This window comes from Athene cunicularia (assembly GCF_003259725.1).
Source record: "Athene cunicularia isolate RWA chromosome 26 unlocalized genomic scaffold, athCun1 chr26_part1, whole genome shotgun sequence".
NCBI classification, from domain to species: domain Eukaryota; kingdom Metazoa; phylum Chordata; class Aves; order Strigiformes; family Strigidae; genus Athene; species Athene cunicularia.
In genome coordinates, this window is record NW_020799136.1 from 1,208,870 (window position 1) to 1,227,690 (window position 18,821).

Here is an 18,821-nt window from a genome sequence, read left to right on the forward strand (position 1 = left end):
GTCCCCCCCGTGCTCCCCGGGGCTCTACCTGCTCCCGGGGCGCTGCTGGCTCGCTGCTGGGGTGCGGCGCGGGAAGGAAACGCTCCCACGTCCTTCTCCTCGCTGTCCAGCCGCCCTCGCTCTGCCGAGCTGGGGGAGCCCCTCGCCGGGACATGCCCTCCCCACCTGGGGAGAGGGGTGTCACAGTCACATTTTTGTCATTTTAACTCTATAAATTGTTAACTAAGCACAGATTTGATGTGTTTATCATGTTGGGAGCGAGGCCCAGGAGCACCGACACAGTACAGGCAGTACGTGCGGGCTTTTAGGCCTCCCTGCCAGACCCTTCTCTGGGGTCGTTCAGCAAATAAAATCAGGAATAGGACCATGGACTCACTTTGGATCGCTTTACACCAAACCATCCCACAACAAACACATACATAAAAAGCAGCAATTTCTGCTAGAGACCAGTGCCTCATTGCTCTGTAGAATTCTGTATTCTTGAATGAAACCAGCTCTTCTGATTGATGTTTTCCTTTTTATTTCCTTTTTTTTTTTTTTCCCCTTTTATTTTTTTTGCACGAGTGGAACTTTGGACCAGTTGTTGGTTTTCCTTCCTGCCTTTCCTTTCCTCCCAGGAAACAGCCAACAGCCAGTTATTACCCAGAGTAATTACGTGATCCCCAGCTCCATGCCTCGGAGACAGGTTTTGAGCCAATAACGGTCGCCGTGACACCAGCATGTGTGCGAGGGGAAAAGGGAGGGCAGCGCAGGAACTGCATTTCCCCCCCAGATACACTGAGGCAAGCGTGACTAGAGCCGGTGACTTCATTTTCTTAAAATAAGGAACGACGGTAGTGACGGTCAATGGCAGCAAGAGATCCTTTGTGACCGAGACCTCTCTGAAGATGTGGGCTGTGCTACCTCTCTTTCTCTTTGCTCATATTAAAAATCGAGCATGGGGAGCTTCCTTTCTGAAGTACTTGTTGCTTTGGAAGAAAAGGCTGGCCCACTTGAAGCAGAGCAGGATATATCATGATATAAAACAGCACAAACATAGATCAGATAAACCCACTTAGGACTTCTAACTTTCTCCAGCCCAAAAACCTTTGCAAATGTGCCTCTTCTAAGAAAACTGAATTTGTGGAGCAGGTGAGCGGAGGGGTGCTTTCACTGTCATCCAGCAAGTAGCCAAGTGCACTGGGGTTTGTGACCAACTGCTGCTACACAACCTACTTGAAGGTCAAGGGGTGATGAGCATCTGCACTCGTGTGACTAATTCTCAGGATCTGCTGTGACACCAGCAAAGAGACACCAAGGAAAAATTGAGACAGAGACAATAAAATAATAAAGCACAGCTCCACACTTGAGCTGGGAGCGGAGTTCTAAATCCTGCCTCCAACCCAAGCCTCCGTTTTCCTTTGTCCAAATAAACCCGGTCTGTAAGGCTCTCTTTCCACCTTCATCTTTCCTTCCTGACTTGGAAAAATCTGTATCTCCCCCGGAACAACCATTCTTCCCCCAACCCCCTAAAAACAACGCACACCAAAATGTGACCTTGCTGATTAACAGTCCGGCCAGCTGCACCTCAGGAAGTGGAAGCATGGAGACAAAAGCCGCCTGAGACAAGAAAACAGAAATAGATAAAATCCCCACCAGCGACGCTGACGCACGGAGATCAGAAAGGCGGAGGATGAAAGGGCAGGAAATGGGTTTCCAATTGCTGGGTAGCAGGTACCAAAGGCAACAAAATGCTTGGAAAGGAAAGAGTTCACCACTGAGCTACACTGGATCATGGAATGTCGTGGCTGTTTTACAGCAGCCACGTGACTTTAGCACTACCCAGCTGCCTGGCTCTGGGCAAGCACTCAGTAATGGCCTAGGAGGCCACAATGTGTATAGAATGATTTTGCCCCTTTTCACAGAAGAATCCAGCAAAATAAAGTGGTTTGGCCCAAATCACGCAAAAATCCCCGTCTAACACAGAATTTGACAGTGTTCTGTCACAGCCTTTGCTCTCGGTTCCAGCTCCGCTGCTGTCTGTCACATCTAAACACTGATCTGAATGGAGTCCCAGCTGCCTTTGACCAAGGGTTTGGAGGGAACCTCGTGCTTCGTGACTTGTAACCAGGAATCGCAACAGGTAAAACTCAGACTGAATAGGTTATGGATAATGACTTACCCCTACAGACGTCAGCCCAGAGCAAAAGCAGTTCATGAGGGCAGGCAACACCCTCAGCACCTGACCCTAACCTGGTCCCAATCTGGGAGAAGAAATACAGACCACAGAAGTTCTGTTTTATCAGTCTGGAAGCAAACAAAACCATCCCCATCCTTTTTTCCAAGGTCCAACTACCGCTCCCAACTGCGTTCATGTGTCACCCACGTGCCGGGCCTGCTGCGACAAACGCAGGTCAGCCTCGGTCAGGTACATCCCCGGGGTTTTCTGCCACGTGAGAGCATCTGGCAGAGAGGAGCTGGAAGGTCCTCGCTTCCTGCATTCCACACGGGCAGCGGTTCCTGTGTCAGCAGCTGCTGCCCCAGCGATAGCAGGGACACCTGTCACGGTGGCACTGAGGACACGCCTCACCTCTCTGCTTTGCCCCGGGTATAAGCTGTGAATTCTTTTATATTCAGAAATTAGGCTAAGAAAGCACTAATACCACAAGGCTGATCCAAGCAGAGACTGATATTAAAAGAAGCATCAGTGAAAATCATCTCTTAACTCCCCTCTATTGCCTACTCCACGAAGACCCTCTCACTTCCCAAAATCCCAAAGAGGTCATCAGATGAACTTTTTCTGATGTCTGTGTACAACTAGGCAGTACTGTGGTAACAACATCTAAAAATCCAAGTGGACTTGGAAGGCTAAAAGTGCTTCAGGGCAAATAATAATTATTCTTCCTGAGTACTTACTCAGCTTGTCAAGTAGGTGGAACTCAGACCTATACAGAAGCTAGACTAAGATCCGTAGGCGAGCTAGGAAGTGTAAAGGTAGTTTAGATATGCACATGCCAGACGTAGTAGCTGCAATACAGCCGAAATAGTTAGAAACTGGAAAAGAATTCAGGTTTTCTCCTACAGGCTTTTTGGAGGAGGTCATATCCCTCACTCTGGCCATTGGATCGAGCTGTGATTGATGGTTATCCACTGCTGCCTTTCTCTAATCATCTTCACCACACAGAAAACATGAAAATAACCTGTTGTAGCTGTGTTAACGGGACAGAGAGCATGTAGAGAGCCCCAGCCCTGACACACAGTCAGCACAGTCACTGAGCAGGGGATTACTGCCATGAACTAGAAGGAGGTTTTTTGATTGCTCAGTTAAATAGCTGAACTGCAGCCAGGCCCCTCCATGCGGTTGCCTTTCTAGTGCAAGATCAGGCACAGTGTTCAAGTGATCCGAGTATTTACAGGGTTACAATAAGCCATACAATTGTGTCGGATTAAAAATATAAATTAAAAGATGTGTGACGAGCCCCCTGGGATATGCTACATCACTCGCATGTTGCTTCTCATGCCCCATGGCCCAAGCTGTGCCCAACTCACAGGTAAATCCATCAGTGACAAAGAGCATTTACCCTCTGTCCCCTACCCCCTGCATTAACCACCTTTCCATGTGGTCATTTGCCTTCCTGCTGAGCACTGACTGCAGCTTCCCCTGGCGCCCACCATCACAGCTCTTAAATGGCTCAGAGCACTCTCCCAAGCGAGGCAGGGCACTCCCTTCCCCACCATGCTGAGCTCTTTATCTCGGCTGCCCCGGCAAGCTGTGCAACCGGAAAGCAGAGCCAAGCCCCCTGCACAGCAACTCAGCTGACACACAGCCTTCCCTGTGCTTTCAGTTAAGGAAAACAGTTCCCTGGGCAGCACTTCTGCACGCCTCTAGGCCTTGATACAGGCACGGAGAGATGTTGGCATGCAACTGTTGATGCTGTACTAGAGACCTCATGTGTCATAGCAGTGCAGTTTCTTTAAAGAGTTACTGTGAGAGCCTGGATTTGGGGACTAAAATGACAAACGTGTGTGTAATATTTTCAGAGTGCCAGCAAGCTCGGCACAGGAGCTCCGGATGAGGACTGAATGCACTGGCAGTACTGAAGACCACTGAAGGTCAGGATTAAGCATCCCAGGCTGAGCTACAGGTCAGGGCTGCTTCTCTACAATGGGAAAGGGTACTGCCAGCTACGACTGAGCAGCCTCCTGACTCCTCCGTGGATGTCTGGCTCTGTGGCACTGATGAGACCAGGGCTCGGCAGCATGGGCTGAGCTGAGTGGGGGAGATTTCACAGCACCTGCCTGTGAAAGTGGATTTCACCAGCTCCATGAAATACCAAACAAAATGGCAAAAGAGCAGCCAAGAACACAAGTGTCAAACACAAGGCTGGAGGAAACAATTTTGTAAACACCTTGTTCCTGCGTTCTCCTCCAGCTCTGTGCCTGAACTCTCCATGGTCACTTGTGGCTGAAAATAAACCAAGCCCTTTGAAACAGAGGCCAACAACAGAGCTTTCTTTAGAAAATGCAGGTGTGGAATGTGACCTTTTCTCCATCATGTAACAGGCCCACATGACCCTAAATCAGCTGGTCTGTAAGCTAGCAGGCTGCTACCCCTGGACAACTACAGACATGTTACTTTGAGTAACTGTTGTCAGAAGAATGGCAGCTCTGTAGAAGTGGCTGCAAAGCAGGGGAAAAAAAAAAGGAAGTTGCTATGGATATAGCACAGCAACGTGTTAACACACTGGAATTGGACTATCACAATCAGCGTACAAAACCGCATTAGTTATGACACCAAGTTGTGCGTCTTCAGAGCAGAAAATCAGGCTTTTCCTTCTCTGATGAATCAGAGGTAATTGCTCCACATGCTCAAAAGCACAGTGACTCATTACAAGAAACAGAATAGCTCACAGAGCTATTGATGTGTGTTTTCATGATGCGCTTGGCATTATTAACTACTCATACAATGCATGTTGTATACGATCTTAGCAGAAAAGGCCAGCACATCCTTACACTATTATTTACATGATGACAGTAAGATTTCAAATATCATTCAAGACAAGACATTCTCTGAAAACATCTCATGGGAGCAGTAAAATGAGGTGGAAAGAAAACTGTTCTGTCAGGACAGGTGTGCAGATACCAAACCATTGAGCCACCCTTCAGAACTGTGCCAGATAAGCATGACATGGCAGCTAATATGATAAAATAAGGAGACTTAAGAATATGAAGGACAAAGCTGCTGCATGGAAAAAAGCACAAACAATTAGAAGTGACTAGAAAAAAAAGGGCAGAGATGGGGAAGGTGCTTTTTCACCATTGGATCTTGCAAGACAGGGTCGGTTTAAAACACTTCGGTTTAGTGGCTTCAGGTTGCAGTAAAGCTCTGCCGAGCATTTACTCAGTGCAGAGGCACTGCATGATTTCAGCACTGGCTGATGAGTAGCACTTAATGAGGCTCTGCAACAAGCTGCATTAGCAAAAGGAACCTCATGGCACACATTTGCACAGTACCTGCCAAAACCTTGCCTTCCCAGCACTGTTTGCCCTTCGCTTTTCCTTCAGCAGCAAAATGAATCTTCAGGTGAATGTCCTTTAAAAAACAATCCTCACCAAAACAGAGAGAGGAGTGATTTTTGGTTGGGGACAGGACATTGAAAGGGTGTTTTATGTCTTTAGGACCCATTTGCTATTACAACAGGCAACAAATCCCACCTTTCACACCACAACACTGCCTTCACTGCACAACAGCACGACCCAAGTTAGGATTTTCACAACTTGTGCCCTACAACAGAATCACAGAACGGTTGAGATTGGAAGGGACCTCAGGATATCATCTAATTTTTACTGTCAGGATGCTCTTGGGTCTTCTTTGCCTCCAGGGCATGTTACTGGCTCATGCTCAACCTGTCCACCAGGACCCGTGTCCTCTGCAAAGGTGCTTCCCAGCCAGGCAATCCCCAGGACGGGGTTATTCCTCCCCAGGTGGAGGACTTTGCATTTCCCTTTGCTGAACTTCAAGAAAGTCTTTATTTTTTTCCCCATTTCTCCAGCCTGTCGGGGTCCCTCTGAACAGCAGCACAACCGTTGGGGCGAGTCAACCATTCCTCCCAGTTTTGCATCATCTGCAAACTTGCTGAGGATGCAGTGCCCTATCACCCAGCTCATTCATGAAGCTGGTAAACAATATTGACCCCATACTACCATAGTCATAGTGAAGGCTTCAGACTCAGTCATCTTTATAGAGACTTGCCAGGAAAAGAAAAAAACCAACCACCTTCCTCCACCTCCCACTCCCGGGGGTGTTTTTTATCCTGTGCTGTACCCTGACACATCGCTTCTGCTGTGTCTGCAACAGGAGTCTGCAACAGGAATGACACCTTCACAAAAGAGCCATAGATGTGTGGCTAAACAAATCAATGATGTTAGGGCACACAGACAAAATGCAATAAACCGTGAAAGATGGAAGCTATTTACTACCCAAGAATGCATAAACAGAGTTAGTTAATTTTATATAGAAAGGGGAGCACAAGGGAGGGTGCAAAGATTAAAGCAGGCTGGAAAAAATGTGGATTTGTTTTGATGGAAACTTTATGACTCGCGCTAATGCAGAATCAGGTGTGGAAATGACTTCACTGCAATTATACAGTTAGATAAAAAGACTAAAGAATCATCAGAAAAGAATCTGTGTTCCTTATTTTATTAGATGAAAATGCCAATCTGGCTTCAATTATTTAGTAGATTGATACAGTTTTAGCCCATTGGCCATACTGATAAGATCAGACTGCAAATAAATAAAGAGAATGGTGAACGGAAAAGAATAGGAATCGGTTCCATCACTGTTTTTCAGGGTATTTCCTGTACATTCCAGTACATTTCACAATCTGAATTTAGAGCGGAACAACCACCCATTCCAGTGTATAATTCAGACTCTGAGAGACACACATCTCTGCAACAGTGCAAGAGGAGCACTTGCACTAGTACCTGCAGCACAGAGTCTGCCTCTCAGTACAACAAAGCAGCCTGCACCCAGTCTTTCCTTTGGCTAACATCTGGTTCTTAATTCTTTCTTTGTTTAATCAATAGTGGTAACCCCAACTAAAGAGATTATCAAGGCTGAAAGACTGCTTAACCCTTGAGTGCTAACAAAGATAGGCATGCTAGTGCAAGAAGTGCAGGATGAAACAGAGTCGACATCAACAGCCTGTCTGCAGGATTCCCAGAGCTGAGTCAACACAAGTGCTGCAGCGAAGCGAGAACTGCCTGCACAAGGCAGTGAAGGAACAAAGACTGCTCCCCCTGAACTGGAAGAGAAGGGCTTCACCATCTTTAACTAAATAAAGTTCTCAGAGGAACAAAAGATAAACTACAGAAATGGATTCAGTGAAAAGAGAATGTATGAGCAGACAACACAGATTTAGTTTTATTTAAAGCTGCAATTCCTTATTCTGACACCCAGCTGCACAACATGCCATGAGCCAAAAAGTGAGAGGGGGGGGGGAAAAAAAAAAAAAAAAAAAAAAGACAGGAAGAAAAGTTTTCAGCACCTCTGAGATCTGGGCCACATCAGATAAAGCAACACAGCTAGAACTTCTAGAGCTCAGTAGTTTAAAATCGAGTCAGAAATCAGTGCATGCATGGGAGAACTTAGCAGTAGCAAGTTAACGCTGACACGGGCTGAGAGCGCGGTGACGCTGGCTGAGAGCAGCACCCCGCGAGGAAGCCTGCACCAAGCAGCAGGGCAACAAACTCCTAGTGCAACTCCACCAGTGACACAAACCTTCCACATGAGCTTTTGACAGACACATCATTTGTCAGAAATCAATTAACCGTATAAAATGAGTTTGTCAGAAACACGCGCAGGAAGATCCACCTCTTTTACTGATAGGGACTGCTGATTATAGCTTAGAATTTTAAGTGACTACCAATTTCAGAGGTTTAAAGAAGTGATCAAAAAATTAATACCATCAGATTAACAGCTGCATATCAGACCAGGAACAGAAGTGAGGGTTATTTGTTGTGTTTTGTCCAGGTCCCAACACTTCCCAACCAGCAGTTTTTCCATCTGTACGTAAACCACAACATAAAACCCCCAGATTCCAGATGTGCTCAATATGCATGTTCTGACCAGACCCCTGCCATCCAGAGTCCACCTTAGTAGCTGCTCTTCTCACAGCTCATGGGAGTTTGCGTGAGGCTCCGGAAGCTTGTCAGTGTCACAGTTTTTAATCAGCTGAAAGAGGAACTCGACCTGTTTCTCGTAATTCTCAACAGAGATTCTCTCATTCAACCCATGGATCCTGGAAGAAAAAGAATGTTTTTCATTCCAGTGTGCATTTGTGATCCATCTGCATATACCCAGCACCCTACTCACCCATTTACTTCATAAAGCAATGCACAGCATAAAAATACACCAAATACTTCACTGTAACTGCAATGTCTGGCCCTCAGGTCAACCAAATTTACTGATTCTAAGTTTCACAGCAGAACAAGACCATGGAACAAGAGCAATTCCAGTGCTCTGCCCATTGCTTGGCCATGTATGTTACTGTCCTGTACAGCTACAAGAACACTCCTGTATCACCTGCACCTCAATAAAACAGATCTAGCACACACTAAGTCAACAAAGAATCCATTGCATGATGATGTTCTTTGTTACCACTTTACTCCAGGAAACCTAACTTGCAGCTTTAAGGAGCAAACAAATTCAGGGTGGCATGTATCCAAACATACAGAGAAATCTCCTAAGGCCAACTACCAGAACACCTTTCCCCCTGCTGCGCTGTACAAAGGGCCCAGGCAGCTCCACAGCGTGGCCATACTACCCAACCGAGGTCCTGCCTGCATCTGAGGTACTGAAGAGTCAGGGCTAACACTCTCCCCAGTGTAATCACCACCCCCTATTTGTGCAGCACCCAAATCTGCAGGAAATGGTGCCCTAACAGAATGTGAGGCACCCCCATGCCAAGGTATACAAGGCTGGGTTTCCTCCCTCTGACGAACACATATCAATTTTCTCTTTCGCTCGTCCCCACCCCGAACAGCTGCCCACATGCAGACAGAGCACAGTACCTGGGAAGATCATCTGATTTCAAGAGCAGTGGGTTAAATCGATAAATGGCATTTGTGACGTTAGTGAAATGCCTGCTGTCTGTGTTTCCAATACACGTGCCTGGAAAACAAAAAACTCAGGTTTACTTTGCATGAGAGCAGCAACTTAATGACCCACACAGAAGGAAGGAAAGGCATCTGGTAACAGTTCTGTATAACCCCTAGCTACACCAAAAGCAAGTCACTGGAAACAGTTTATTGGTACATCCTGAAAGAACATTCTCTTCTTCATGAACAAGAAGAACTGAACATACAATTCAATCATTCTAAGAACAGCCATGATGCTCAGCCTCCACAAAAGTTTAAGCTTCAAACTGCAGTCCAACAAACAGTGTGGAACTAGGAAGGAGCTGTGAGAAAGGGAAGGGGCTGGGATCGTAAGGAACAATACAGAAAAGCAGGAATGGCTTTGCCAGCTACGAAAACAATAAAAGAAGAGCTAAAGCAAGAAGACCTCCTACTCTCCCTCACAATTCCTTTCTTCCCTGAAGAGATTTCTTTGTATGTGCAGGGAGTCAGATTCAAGGCTCATTGTTTCTGTCAGCTTCCTGTTTGCTTTTTTACTTCCACTATTAAAAAACAGCATTAAAACTTTTAGAACATAAAGAGGGAATGGAATAAAAAGAGGAAAAAACAGCTGTTTCCAGTAGTTAACAGTTGGGGTGGAGAAGTACACAGAAAATGGAAACAAGTCAATATTGGGGATGAGGGACAGAAAAGCAGGGCGGAAGCTGGAGAGGAAACAATAATCATCATGTGCTCGCTGTTACCTGGGACTACACTGTCAACATCTGGGAAAGTATCCAGAATGGTTCTTTGAAAAATATGGACTCCAAATGTCTGGTCATCCCAAGGGCTAATGGGGAGCGGGTCAAAGGCCTCTACTACATCAATCTTCACTCTGTCATCTGCAACAGTGTTCCTCACTGTCTCTAGCACCTACGGGTAAAGCACAGAGATTAAATAAGCAGAAGAAATGAGAGAGCATCCCTTCTAGATATCAGCAAATGTGCCACTTTCCAGAAAACAATCTGTGAGTTTCCAACTCTGGCTGCAAATACAGATGCATAGTTAGGACTGAAACTGTGTGACTGAAACCTTTCTCTTACTCAGCGGATGGTTGACACTTAAGCTAATTTGTTTTAACCCCAGTGTATATCACTGTCTCAAGGTATTCCTGAACTGCTTCAGTCCTGAAAGGCAGGTGGTCGAGCTGATGCTACTTGGTAATTAGGTCATCCAAGTAAATAATCCAGAAAAGCTTCAGAGAGATAAACTTTCAGCAAAGGTTTGGGAAGGGAGGATATTATTTACTGACAATATTTCACAGCTGTCCTTAGCTGGACAGGCATGTCATACCTGCTGGAGTGTGCAAAATTCCCATATTCTCACAGGTCACAAACTTTAACGCTTCTGTTCCATAATCACATATGATCCCTGTGCTCTTTGGCACAAGACGACTTCTGAAATCTGCTCGCTGTAACTGCAAGGCAGGCTTCCCAGTTTGGTCTGCCTCTTGCTCTGCTCCACATTCAGAAGCCATAGTAAACAATGCACTTGGCAATCCATCTCAGAGGAGGAGAAAAGACATTAGATAACCACTCGTCACTGCTCTCCCTTGGACATGGAGCCACTGACTGAACTCTGAGTGCGACTGTCCAGCCAATTCCTGATCCACCAAATCCACGTCTCTCCAACCTAGAGACAAGGATGTCGTGCAAAGTGTTGAACCCTGTCCCACACAAGTCCAATTCCCAAATCTTGTATGAATACAGGGAGAGATGAAAAGAGTATTTGTGTAGAACAGATCTGCTGCCACAAATGGCCGAGCGCCATCCTGCTCAGAAAGGGACAGAGAACAGCCCCATGTCCGGGGGGTACTGTACGTACCTCAGTGGCCTTCTCTGCAGAGTGGATCCGGAAGTTCACAGTTGCTTTTGCAGAAGATGGGATGACGTTTGTCTAGAAAAAAAAGGAATGACTGAAACTTAAAAGGAAATTAAAACCAAATTAAAATGCCAACCGCAAACTCTGAGACTGCTCAAACAACTCTAGCCCTCCGACTAGTGCTTCCCTGTTTCCGCTGAGTGTGATCTCTTTCTGCACTGTGTTAAAATACTGTAAATTTCACTTAAGCAGGTAATGACACAAAGAAATATTCATCAATTCAACAAAAACGAAGTTAGCTGTTATACAGTTTTTCCCTTGAGTTAAGCCCTCTTCCTTCAGAAACTTTATATTGAGAAATTCTGAAAGTTTACGTTGGGTTTTTTAAGCAATATTTTTACCTCACTGTCATATTGCTTTTCCTCATGCATGAGACATTTCAGTTGCCTAACAAATGATGGTACTGAAGACACATAACTCTTCTTTTCTACAGAATTAATATTTGTAATTTTGTTAAACAAAAAGAATATCATCCTTAGGAAAAAAAAACAAAACAAAACACCAGGGTGTCACTTCTCTCTTGGCCACTCAGTGTCACTGTTCAGCCACTGCATCTTGTCTTCTTGTCCAGTGATGCCTTTCAGTAACAGATATTTTCAGGGACACACTGAACAGCCTGTTTATTTTCTAGGGCTACAGTATTTTTGGATAGCTACACCTCCTTATCAGGGCAAGATCTGGCTGTATCAGCCAGAACCTGTTATCTCTCAGTCCAAGGTGCACACTAACCCTGTTCTAACAGAGGTAAGTGTTCCTACCCAGTCGACCCCACCTAGGCTAGGGATGTGTTTACAACTGTGACCATTTCAAATCCTGTCATCGATACTTTGTATGAATACACAGAAAATACTCTTGTCCATCCTAAAATATAAACAATTTTAACACTGGTTTACAGAGATCTTTTTGTAAAAGAGAACAGATACTTAAGAAACAAAGTAATTGTCAACTGTAGCTAAATCCAAGCCACATCTAAACTAAAAATGAGACTGGTGGTGACACCACACAGGCTCTAAGAACAGGGCCCATACTGATCTTGTAACTGGATATAAATAGGTGGAAACCAAATGCCCTAATTGTCTCATCGTACTACATGGAGAAAAATCAAAATGAAGCTACCTTGATTCCTGCATTGAACATGGTGACTGCTGTAGTAGTTCGAATCAAGGCATTGGTGGAAGGTTTCCAGGCAAGAACTCTTACAAAAAAGAAAAAAAAAAACACCCAACATTTTTTAAAGAAGCTTAATATTGATAAAACATAAGCACAACAGTTACACAGGCAATAAGCTGAATGATGGCCTATTCAATTAACAACTGTTATTAACAGTAAATGTTAATATAACGTTTATTGTTAATAACAACAGTTATTAATAACAATAGTTATTAATGGTAAAGCACTGACATTATCTAAACTATGAAATGGTATAACTGGTTTCCTGTTTCCTGAGAAGACTAGAGAGGGCTACTGGTCATCTTCTAAGGGTGAGAGCCTGTGAACGGTCATCAAGGATACATTTTCTTACCTGCTGACAATAGGTGAAAACAGCCACAGATTGCTCATGATGAGATTAAGAGGAAAGCTGAACTAAGTGGAAGAAATAAAACCACAAATCAGAAAGTTTCTAGTTTTTAGGAGCAGAGTGCAGTCACTTGGCTATGGTTGAAGTAATTCTAGCAGAAACAATTATCTGGGAGAAAGGCCAGCTTAAGTCTTTCCCTTTCCAGGAACTACATAACTATGCTCTAAATTCATATGCTGGGTTACTCTTCACTTGTTAATATGAAAATCTGAGAATGAAATCATAGTTCTTTCCTCACCTCTGATGCAAGGTGCTCCATAGTCATGAGTTCTGGCCCATGGCCAAAGAGATTGCGCAAGGGATTCTGCTCCAGCCTACAGCAAAGCAAAACAACATCTGAAATTTAAAAAAAAAATCTCTGACTATTACTGCTCCAGAAGGTTGATGGGGATTTGATTTCTAAAATGTATCCATGTATTTGAGATGCAATCACACTTTCCTCTCCTGGTAAGTAAATCTGCGAGCACAGCTCCACCACAGATTTCTGAGCACCCCAGCCACATGCAAAGACTTTCTTTCTAGAGCTGAAAAAAAATCAAAAAGCCTGACTCTTGTAAAGAATACATGGTAATCTAGAAAAAATATCACACCAAATTCCATCACATCTGGACATACTAATCTTTTTTTTCTAAAATATGTATTTATTAGCCAGTTTGATACCTACAGAGACACATAATGAGATGATTTACCCAGTCACATTCTGACTTTACACCAGGTTGACTGGCTTGGATAATCACCAGCTAGAGGGAGCAGGTATGTGCAAGAATAAATTCCAAAGAAATTCTGCAACCCAGTTAAAGCAATCTCTACAGAGCAAATTAATTATTGAAAAAGAAAGTCTCGTATCAGTGACTTAAGAGTCTGCCTGTCTGTCTTCAACATCAGATGACAGGGAAGCTCTCACCTGGACATCGCTGCTGCAAGAATGCCAATAGTTGTCTCCTTAGGAGGAAAGGATGAATGTCCTGGCTCTTTTTCCACAGTGAAGTTCAGTGTTATTGAACCCTTTTCTGTGATAGCAATTCTGGTCAACGATGTGTAGATAAAATAAATGATTAATGCAACTCCAAACACACATGCACAGACTACAGGTGAAAAGAATGACACTGCATATTTTTGAGTACCATAAAAAAACACCAAAAAAGCAGCAACAACAAATCCCTAAACACAATCTTTAAATGTTTGGAGGACTGATGTGTTGGCTGCTTTTCCAGCGAGCAGACTTTACAGCATACAATTAACGTGCTTGCACTAGCTCAGGGGACCATTCTGCTTTTGTCAGCACAGCTGTGATGGACAGCGAGCAAACTCTGGAGGCCCTTTGCTTGCACTTTGTGCCACTGCTGTAGCTTTAGAAAGGCCAACACTGCCATATGCCTTGAAAACATATTTTATTGACATCAGCAAGGTCGTTTCTCACAAATTAATTATTGAATATGGATCACTTTCATCATGGTGAACTGTGTTCTCTTTTACTTACACAGCTACTGGCTTCTTCACTCCCGCAATGATGCCATCCAGTATTGCACTCCCCTCATCCAGTAAGAAGGAGAGTTTCACTCCTCTGGCTTCCAGCAGAGCTGCAATCTCCATTGCTCCCTTCTGACCAAACACCTGCCAGAATCCAGGCAGAGGAACCGGTCAGATCAAGCCATGCCTTTGGGAAGAACACTGGAGAACATCTTGCTGTTGACAGTGGCCAGTGTTAGAAGGCAAAGAACCCAAGAAACCCCTAGTGAACAGCTCCATAGCAGCCTGTCAAGAAAAGATTATTCCCCACAAAACTGTCTGGAGGTTAACGGCCTAGCAGCAGACAGACTTACATCCACCCCAAGCAATGCTCTCATTCACCAGTCACTGAACGTTGCTATGAATCCTACTAGTTCCTGGACACAGGGATATCTCGGGTCTAGAAACTCCAGATTAGTCATTCTAAAAGACTTTCATTTTAACTATCAGCAGTTCTTTGGCTTTATATTTTGAAAATGAGTAAACAAAACCACCTCATCTATCTCTTCCTACTGTTTACTAGGGGGCATACCCACAATAAAGTGGAATATTTTTGTTAGTTCTTCCTGATCATTTGGAACAACCATGTAAATCTTAAGCCAGCTTTTCATGTCCTATATTTACTCCAAAATGTGACTCCGGCTGAACCTTCCATGCAGAAAAGAATTTGAACTAACACTCTGCTGTGTTCTTTTCCCTTTGCTCATCACACCAAACCCTTTGTCCATGTCATCTAAAGCCAAACAATCAATATATAACTATGACCACGTGCCTGACACAGTATCTACCCACATAATCAAGATAAACAGGAAAGACTTTCTAGCTAAACAACGTTTAAAAATGAAGCCTTGTTACATACATGAACAATGCAAACAACTCGTTATTTTGATGAAACGAAAGAAAATACCTCTTCATCATGTCCAATACCAACATAGAAAGATCTGCGGGGTCTGTAATTTCTTCTCAGCAAGAATTCTAGAGCTTGCAGAATACCCTGCAGAAAAAAAAAAAAAAAAAGCAGAACGTAGTGTACTATTCTTGTGTGTTAGAGAAGAGAATAAATGTAAAAGAATGCAACGCAATGTATAAGAAATACGATGCATTCACAGCCCTTAAGGAGACTTTGTCCTGCTCACAGTTGAGCTTTTATTTCTACAACTCCTACTGATGATATTCGTATTTTCTGGAAAACACACTGCAATATTTTTGATCAATAATGCTTAAGACTTAGTGTGCTACACAGCGTCAGTGTAAATACACAAAATACAGTGTAGGCTTGTTCTTGCTACTGATGAAGTCAGTGACAAACTGCACAGGAAGCACGACGGAGTTATAATTATCCAAGGAATTCACTGTTCCTTTAAACTGCCTATCCTACACACAGCTTGGCTCTGACTTGAGCTACCAGATCCATTTATTTTAATGAGCAGTATATTTTGCACAGAAAGTGCTAAGATGACTGAAGCAGAACAAGAAACTTAATCTGAAGAATGAGCAATGAAATCTATTATTTGCTACATTATTCCATCTCATCCGTTTTTCAATTTAAGCTGGTTAGTTCTTTACATCAGAAGAAATTATATCACCTCTACCTCGTCAGCACCCGTTTTTGCTGTGTTCCCTGAAATTGCTGATTTTTATTGTCCATTTGTGGAGTTACTTGCACAGTCCACAGTAGAAAGAAGCACCAAAACAAAGTTCTAAGTTGCAAGGCTTTGAAACTGATGATCAAACAACCTGAAGAAACTTTCCAGGAGCATGGCCTGTGCCCCAATAAGCAGCCACAGCATCTGTGACACTGGTTTGCTAAACATCTGTTTAAATTTAAATACAGGGCCGTCGTGGAAGTATCTCTGCAAGTCACGAAGGACTGTTTTCCTTATTAATTTTTCCATCAACCTTTTCCCAAATGAGAAATCCTTCACAGATCAGTCTTTTTTTGCACTTCATTCCTCCCAAATGTACTTAGTACAGCAGCTCTTTGTTCTGCCACAGACTAGATAAAAGATACAAGGTTATTTGACTATAATATTGAATAAACATTGTTTACTTTGAAACTCAAGCCTTTTCAAAGGGCCAGGTTTGGCTTTGAATGCCCATGTGACACATGGGAAAAAGTAAAAGGTCTATCCCTGATTTCAAAGACAGCATTTGACATAAAATCTAAATATGGCATGTAATCGGATACATCTGCTTCTGTGAACATCTTTTTCTGTATCTTCTGAGAGCTTTAACTCTGCTTTCTTCAATAATAAAAGATCGCTCCACTTCATCTCTAGGAAAAGTTGGGAGAAACTGCAGGGCTTAGGGATTAATCACTAACATCCTGCATTTAAAGAGGGGCAAGAGAGACAACATAGAAAATTTCAAGAGAACAGATTCCTCCAATCTGCCTTTTTCAGGCTTTGTATCTCTCTGAAATTGTATTACCAAGATGACGTACTATGGCAGAGTTTTTGTTATCCAGCGTTCCTCGTCCATAGATGAAACCTTCGTGCTCTGCAGCTGAGAAAGGAGGGAAATCCCAGCCCTCGGGGGGAGCGGGCACGACATCCATGTGTGCGAGCAGCATATAGGGCATCATTTCAGGGTCAGAACCCTGAACAGTAAAGAGATGGCTGTATTTCCCAACAATTTCATGTTGAATGAACTTTGAAGAAAATACAGCCGGGAAGACTGTTAAGAAAAAAATTAAAAACACGTGAAGAAAAATTAACAATACCATCCAATTTTAATCATTATATACTCCATAGAGTAGCCATCTATTTAGTCTAAAGGGGAGCACTGTAAATAAAACTGGCCACAACAAATTTGCTTCAGGAAGCAGATGTGCAGCTTTGTTCTCACACTCTTACCAATCCATCTCACTTTGTGTTTAAGACTTCCCTAAGCAAACCCAGGAACTGTTGTTTACCCGTGCTGCAGCTGTTTTGCAGGCAGCAGTGATGGGACTGCCAAAAAAGGTAGGCTGAAGCAGGGGTTGTCTTCCTTTTTTTTTTTTTTTTTTTTTTTTTTAAATGACCTTGTCATTTAACTATCTCAGGTACCAAAAACCACCACTGCAAAAAGACATTTGAATCTTCTAGCTTTGGCCATTGCTACAGCACAGTACGCTGGTGCAGAGGTGACTTAGGTATGTCATTTTTGCCAGTCCTTTCTTGAGGAAAAACAAAATAAAAATCCATTCCATCATATTCAAGAACCATATATACTCTCTTCAATTTGTTTATGAAAATAATTGAGTAGCAGAGATTGCTAAGGATGAAATTTTAGTACCTTCCTGAATGTAATTCCCAAATTCTGCCATGGCAGTTGTATTCAAGTCCTCTGGAGACACGGAAACAGTTGGGATTTTAATAGCACCTTCAATGAAATACAAAACAGAAATCATTTGACACGGAAATCAGCCAAACAATACTTGAGTTGCATTTCAAAAGGGAAAGAGGTATTTATGTTCCTAAGTATTTTCCAGGCTTTAAGGTTTATTTCACAGGATAGTAAGAGCTGCCACTATCAAACACACTGACACACTTCAGCTGGGCCGTGCACCAGCAGCACACCAGTATTTCCTTCCACTCTCAGCCAAGGTATTTCTCTAGATACTGCAACTCCATTTTTCATTCTAAAGTGTTGAACGATATTGTTAGAAAAGTTACTGTCCAGAAGCAGCCGCATTTTTCTAGGGTGACCTGATTCCTCACAGCCATAAACTATTCTGGCAGCAAAGCAGGCAGCTTAGTTGGCAGTTCACGGTTTGCAATAGTAAGTCAGGTTGTGATGGCAAGATTGTTGTATCATCTTCTTTCATACTGCTCCAACCTATTAAGATATATAAAGGCAGGCCTTTTGTTGGTCCTTCCAGGCTGTTCTGTCATTTGAACGGTGTCAGACAGGGCTGCTCTCCAACACTGAGTCAGTCATGCAGACCATGGGTATGACTTAGTCCCAGCCACAGCTGCCTTTCCTAAGAGCACATCAAGTGAGGTTACAGATTCTTTTAAAGGTCGTGCTATTCAAGAAGAAACACAAAAATATCTCTCTCTTGTATCCCTGTATTCTCCCATTAAAAACATATGTAAACAGAATTTGCTAGGCAATAAATCTTACAAACCAGCAAAGTATGAGATTTACAGAACCCAACCCCTACTTGAACAGCCCAGGACTATCACTTCATGCCAGATTGTGGTTTCCTCTAAACTGCCAACACTCACGAGCTCCAAATATCCTCAAACTCTTCTGCAGAAGACTGTGTCACAGAGCACAAACACACCCTGGCTTGTTACAGACAGGCTGCCTGCAGAAAAGTGGTGCAAGAGAGATAAAAAAACAACCCGTCAAGGATTTATCCAGCAGCCAGAGATGCCTAGCTGAGGCAGTCACGGGGTGCCTGGTGCATTCTGCGTGTATGAGAGGGCAATAGTGCAGGAAATCAACACGGGTAAAGTTGGCTTCAGGAGAATAAACCACCGGTTTCCTCCAAGGGGAAAAGCACCTGAGGAAGGGTCCTTCTTCACTGCTGCCCCGTTCCCACCCCTGCCCCCCGGCCGGCTCTCCATGCCAACCCCTCTCCTTGCAGACCCGCCACAGCCCCAAGGCGACCTCGGGACGCCCCAGCCGCGACACCAGGGAAACCGGGGGCCAGCAACAACCCCCGGCCCGGGGTGGAGGGGGGCACACAGGCTGCAGGCCCCTGGGG

General features: G+C 43.8%; 1 protein-coding gene across 1 annotated transcript; it reads right to left on the minus strand.

Annotated features, from left to right (window-relative positions):
* Nucleotides 1-7,376: 7,376 nt before the first annotated feature.
* Nucleotides 7,377-18,632, minus strand: PM20D1 (peptidase M20 domain containing 1). The gene is made up of 12 exons (XM_026864236.1): nt 17,402-18,632; nt 16,569-16,801; nt 15,033-15,119; nt 14,097-14,230; nt 13,521-13,640; nt 12,855-12,930; nt 12,560-12,621; nt 12,154-12,232; nt 10,981-11,052; nt 9,861-10,029; nt 9,052-9,151; nt 7,377-8,279 (listed from the first exon to the last, which is right to left on the minus strand). The coding sequence occupies exons 1-12, from the start codon at nt 17,514-17,516 to the stop codon at nt 8,150-8,152; spliced, it is 1,377 nt and encodes a 458-aa protein (XP_026720037.1). The 5' UTR covers nt 17,517-18,632; the 3' UTR covers nt 7,377-8,149.
* Nucleotides 18,633-18,821: the final 189 nt, after the last annotated feature.

Coding starts and splice junctions, on each gene's coding strand:
- PM20D1 (XM_026864236.1), bottom strand. CDS start 17,516: ATGATTTCTGTTTTGTATTTCATTGAAGGTGCTATTAAAATCCCAACT. Junction 12,931..13,520: donor CTTGCAGCAGCGATGTCCAG/GTGAGAGCTTCC, acceptor GCTTTGCTGTAG/GCTGGAGCAGAATCCCTTGC. Junction 8,280..9,051: donor AAATCAGATGATCTTCCCAG/GTACTGTGCTCT, acceptor TTTTTCTTCCAG/GATCCATGGGTTGAATGAGA.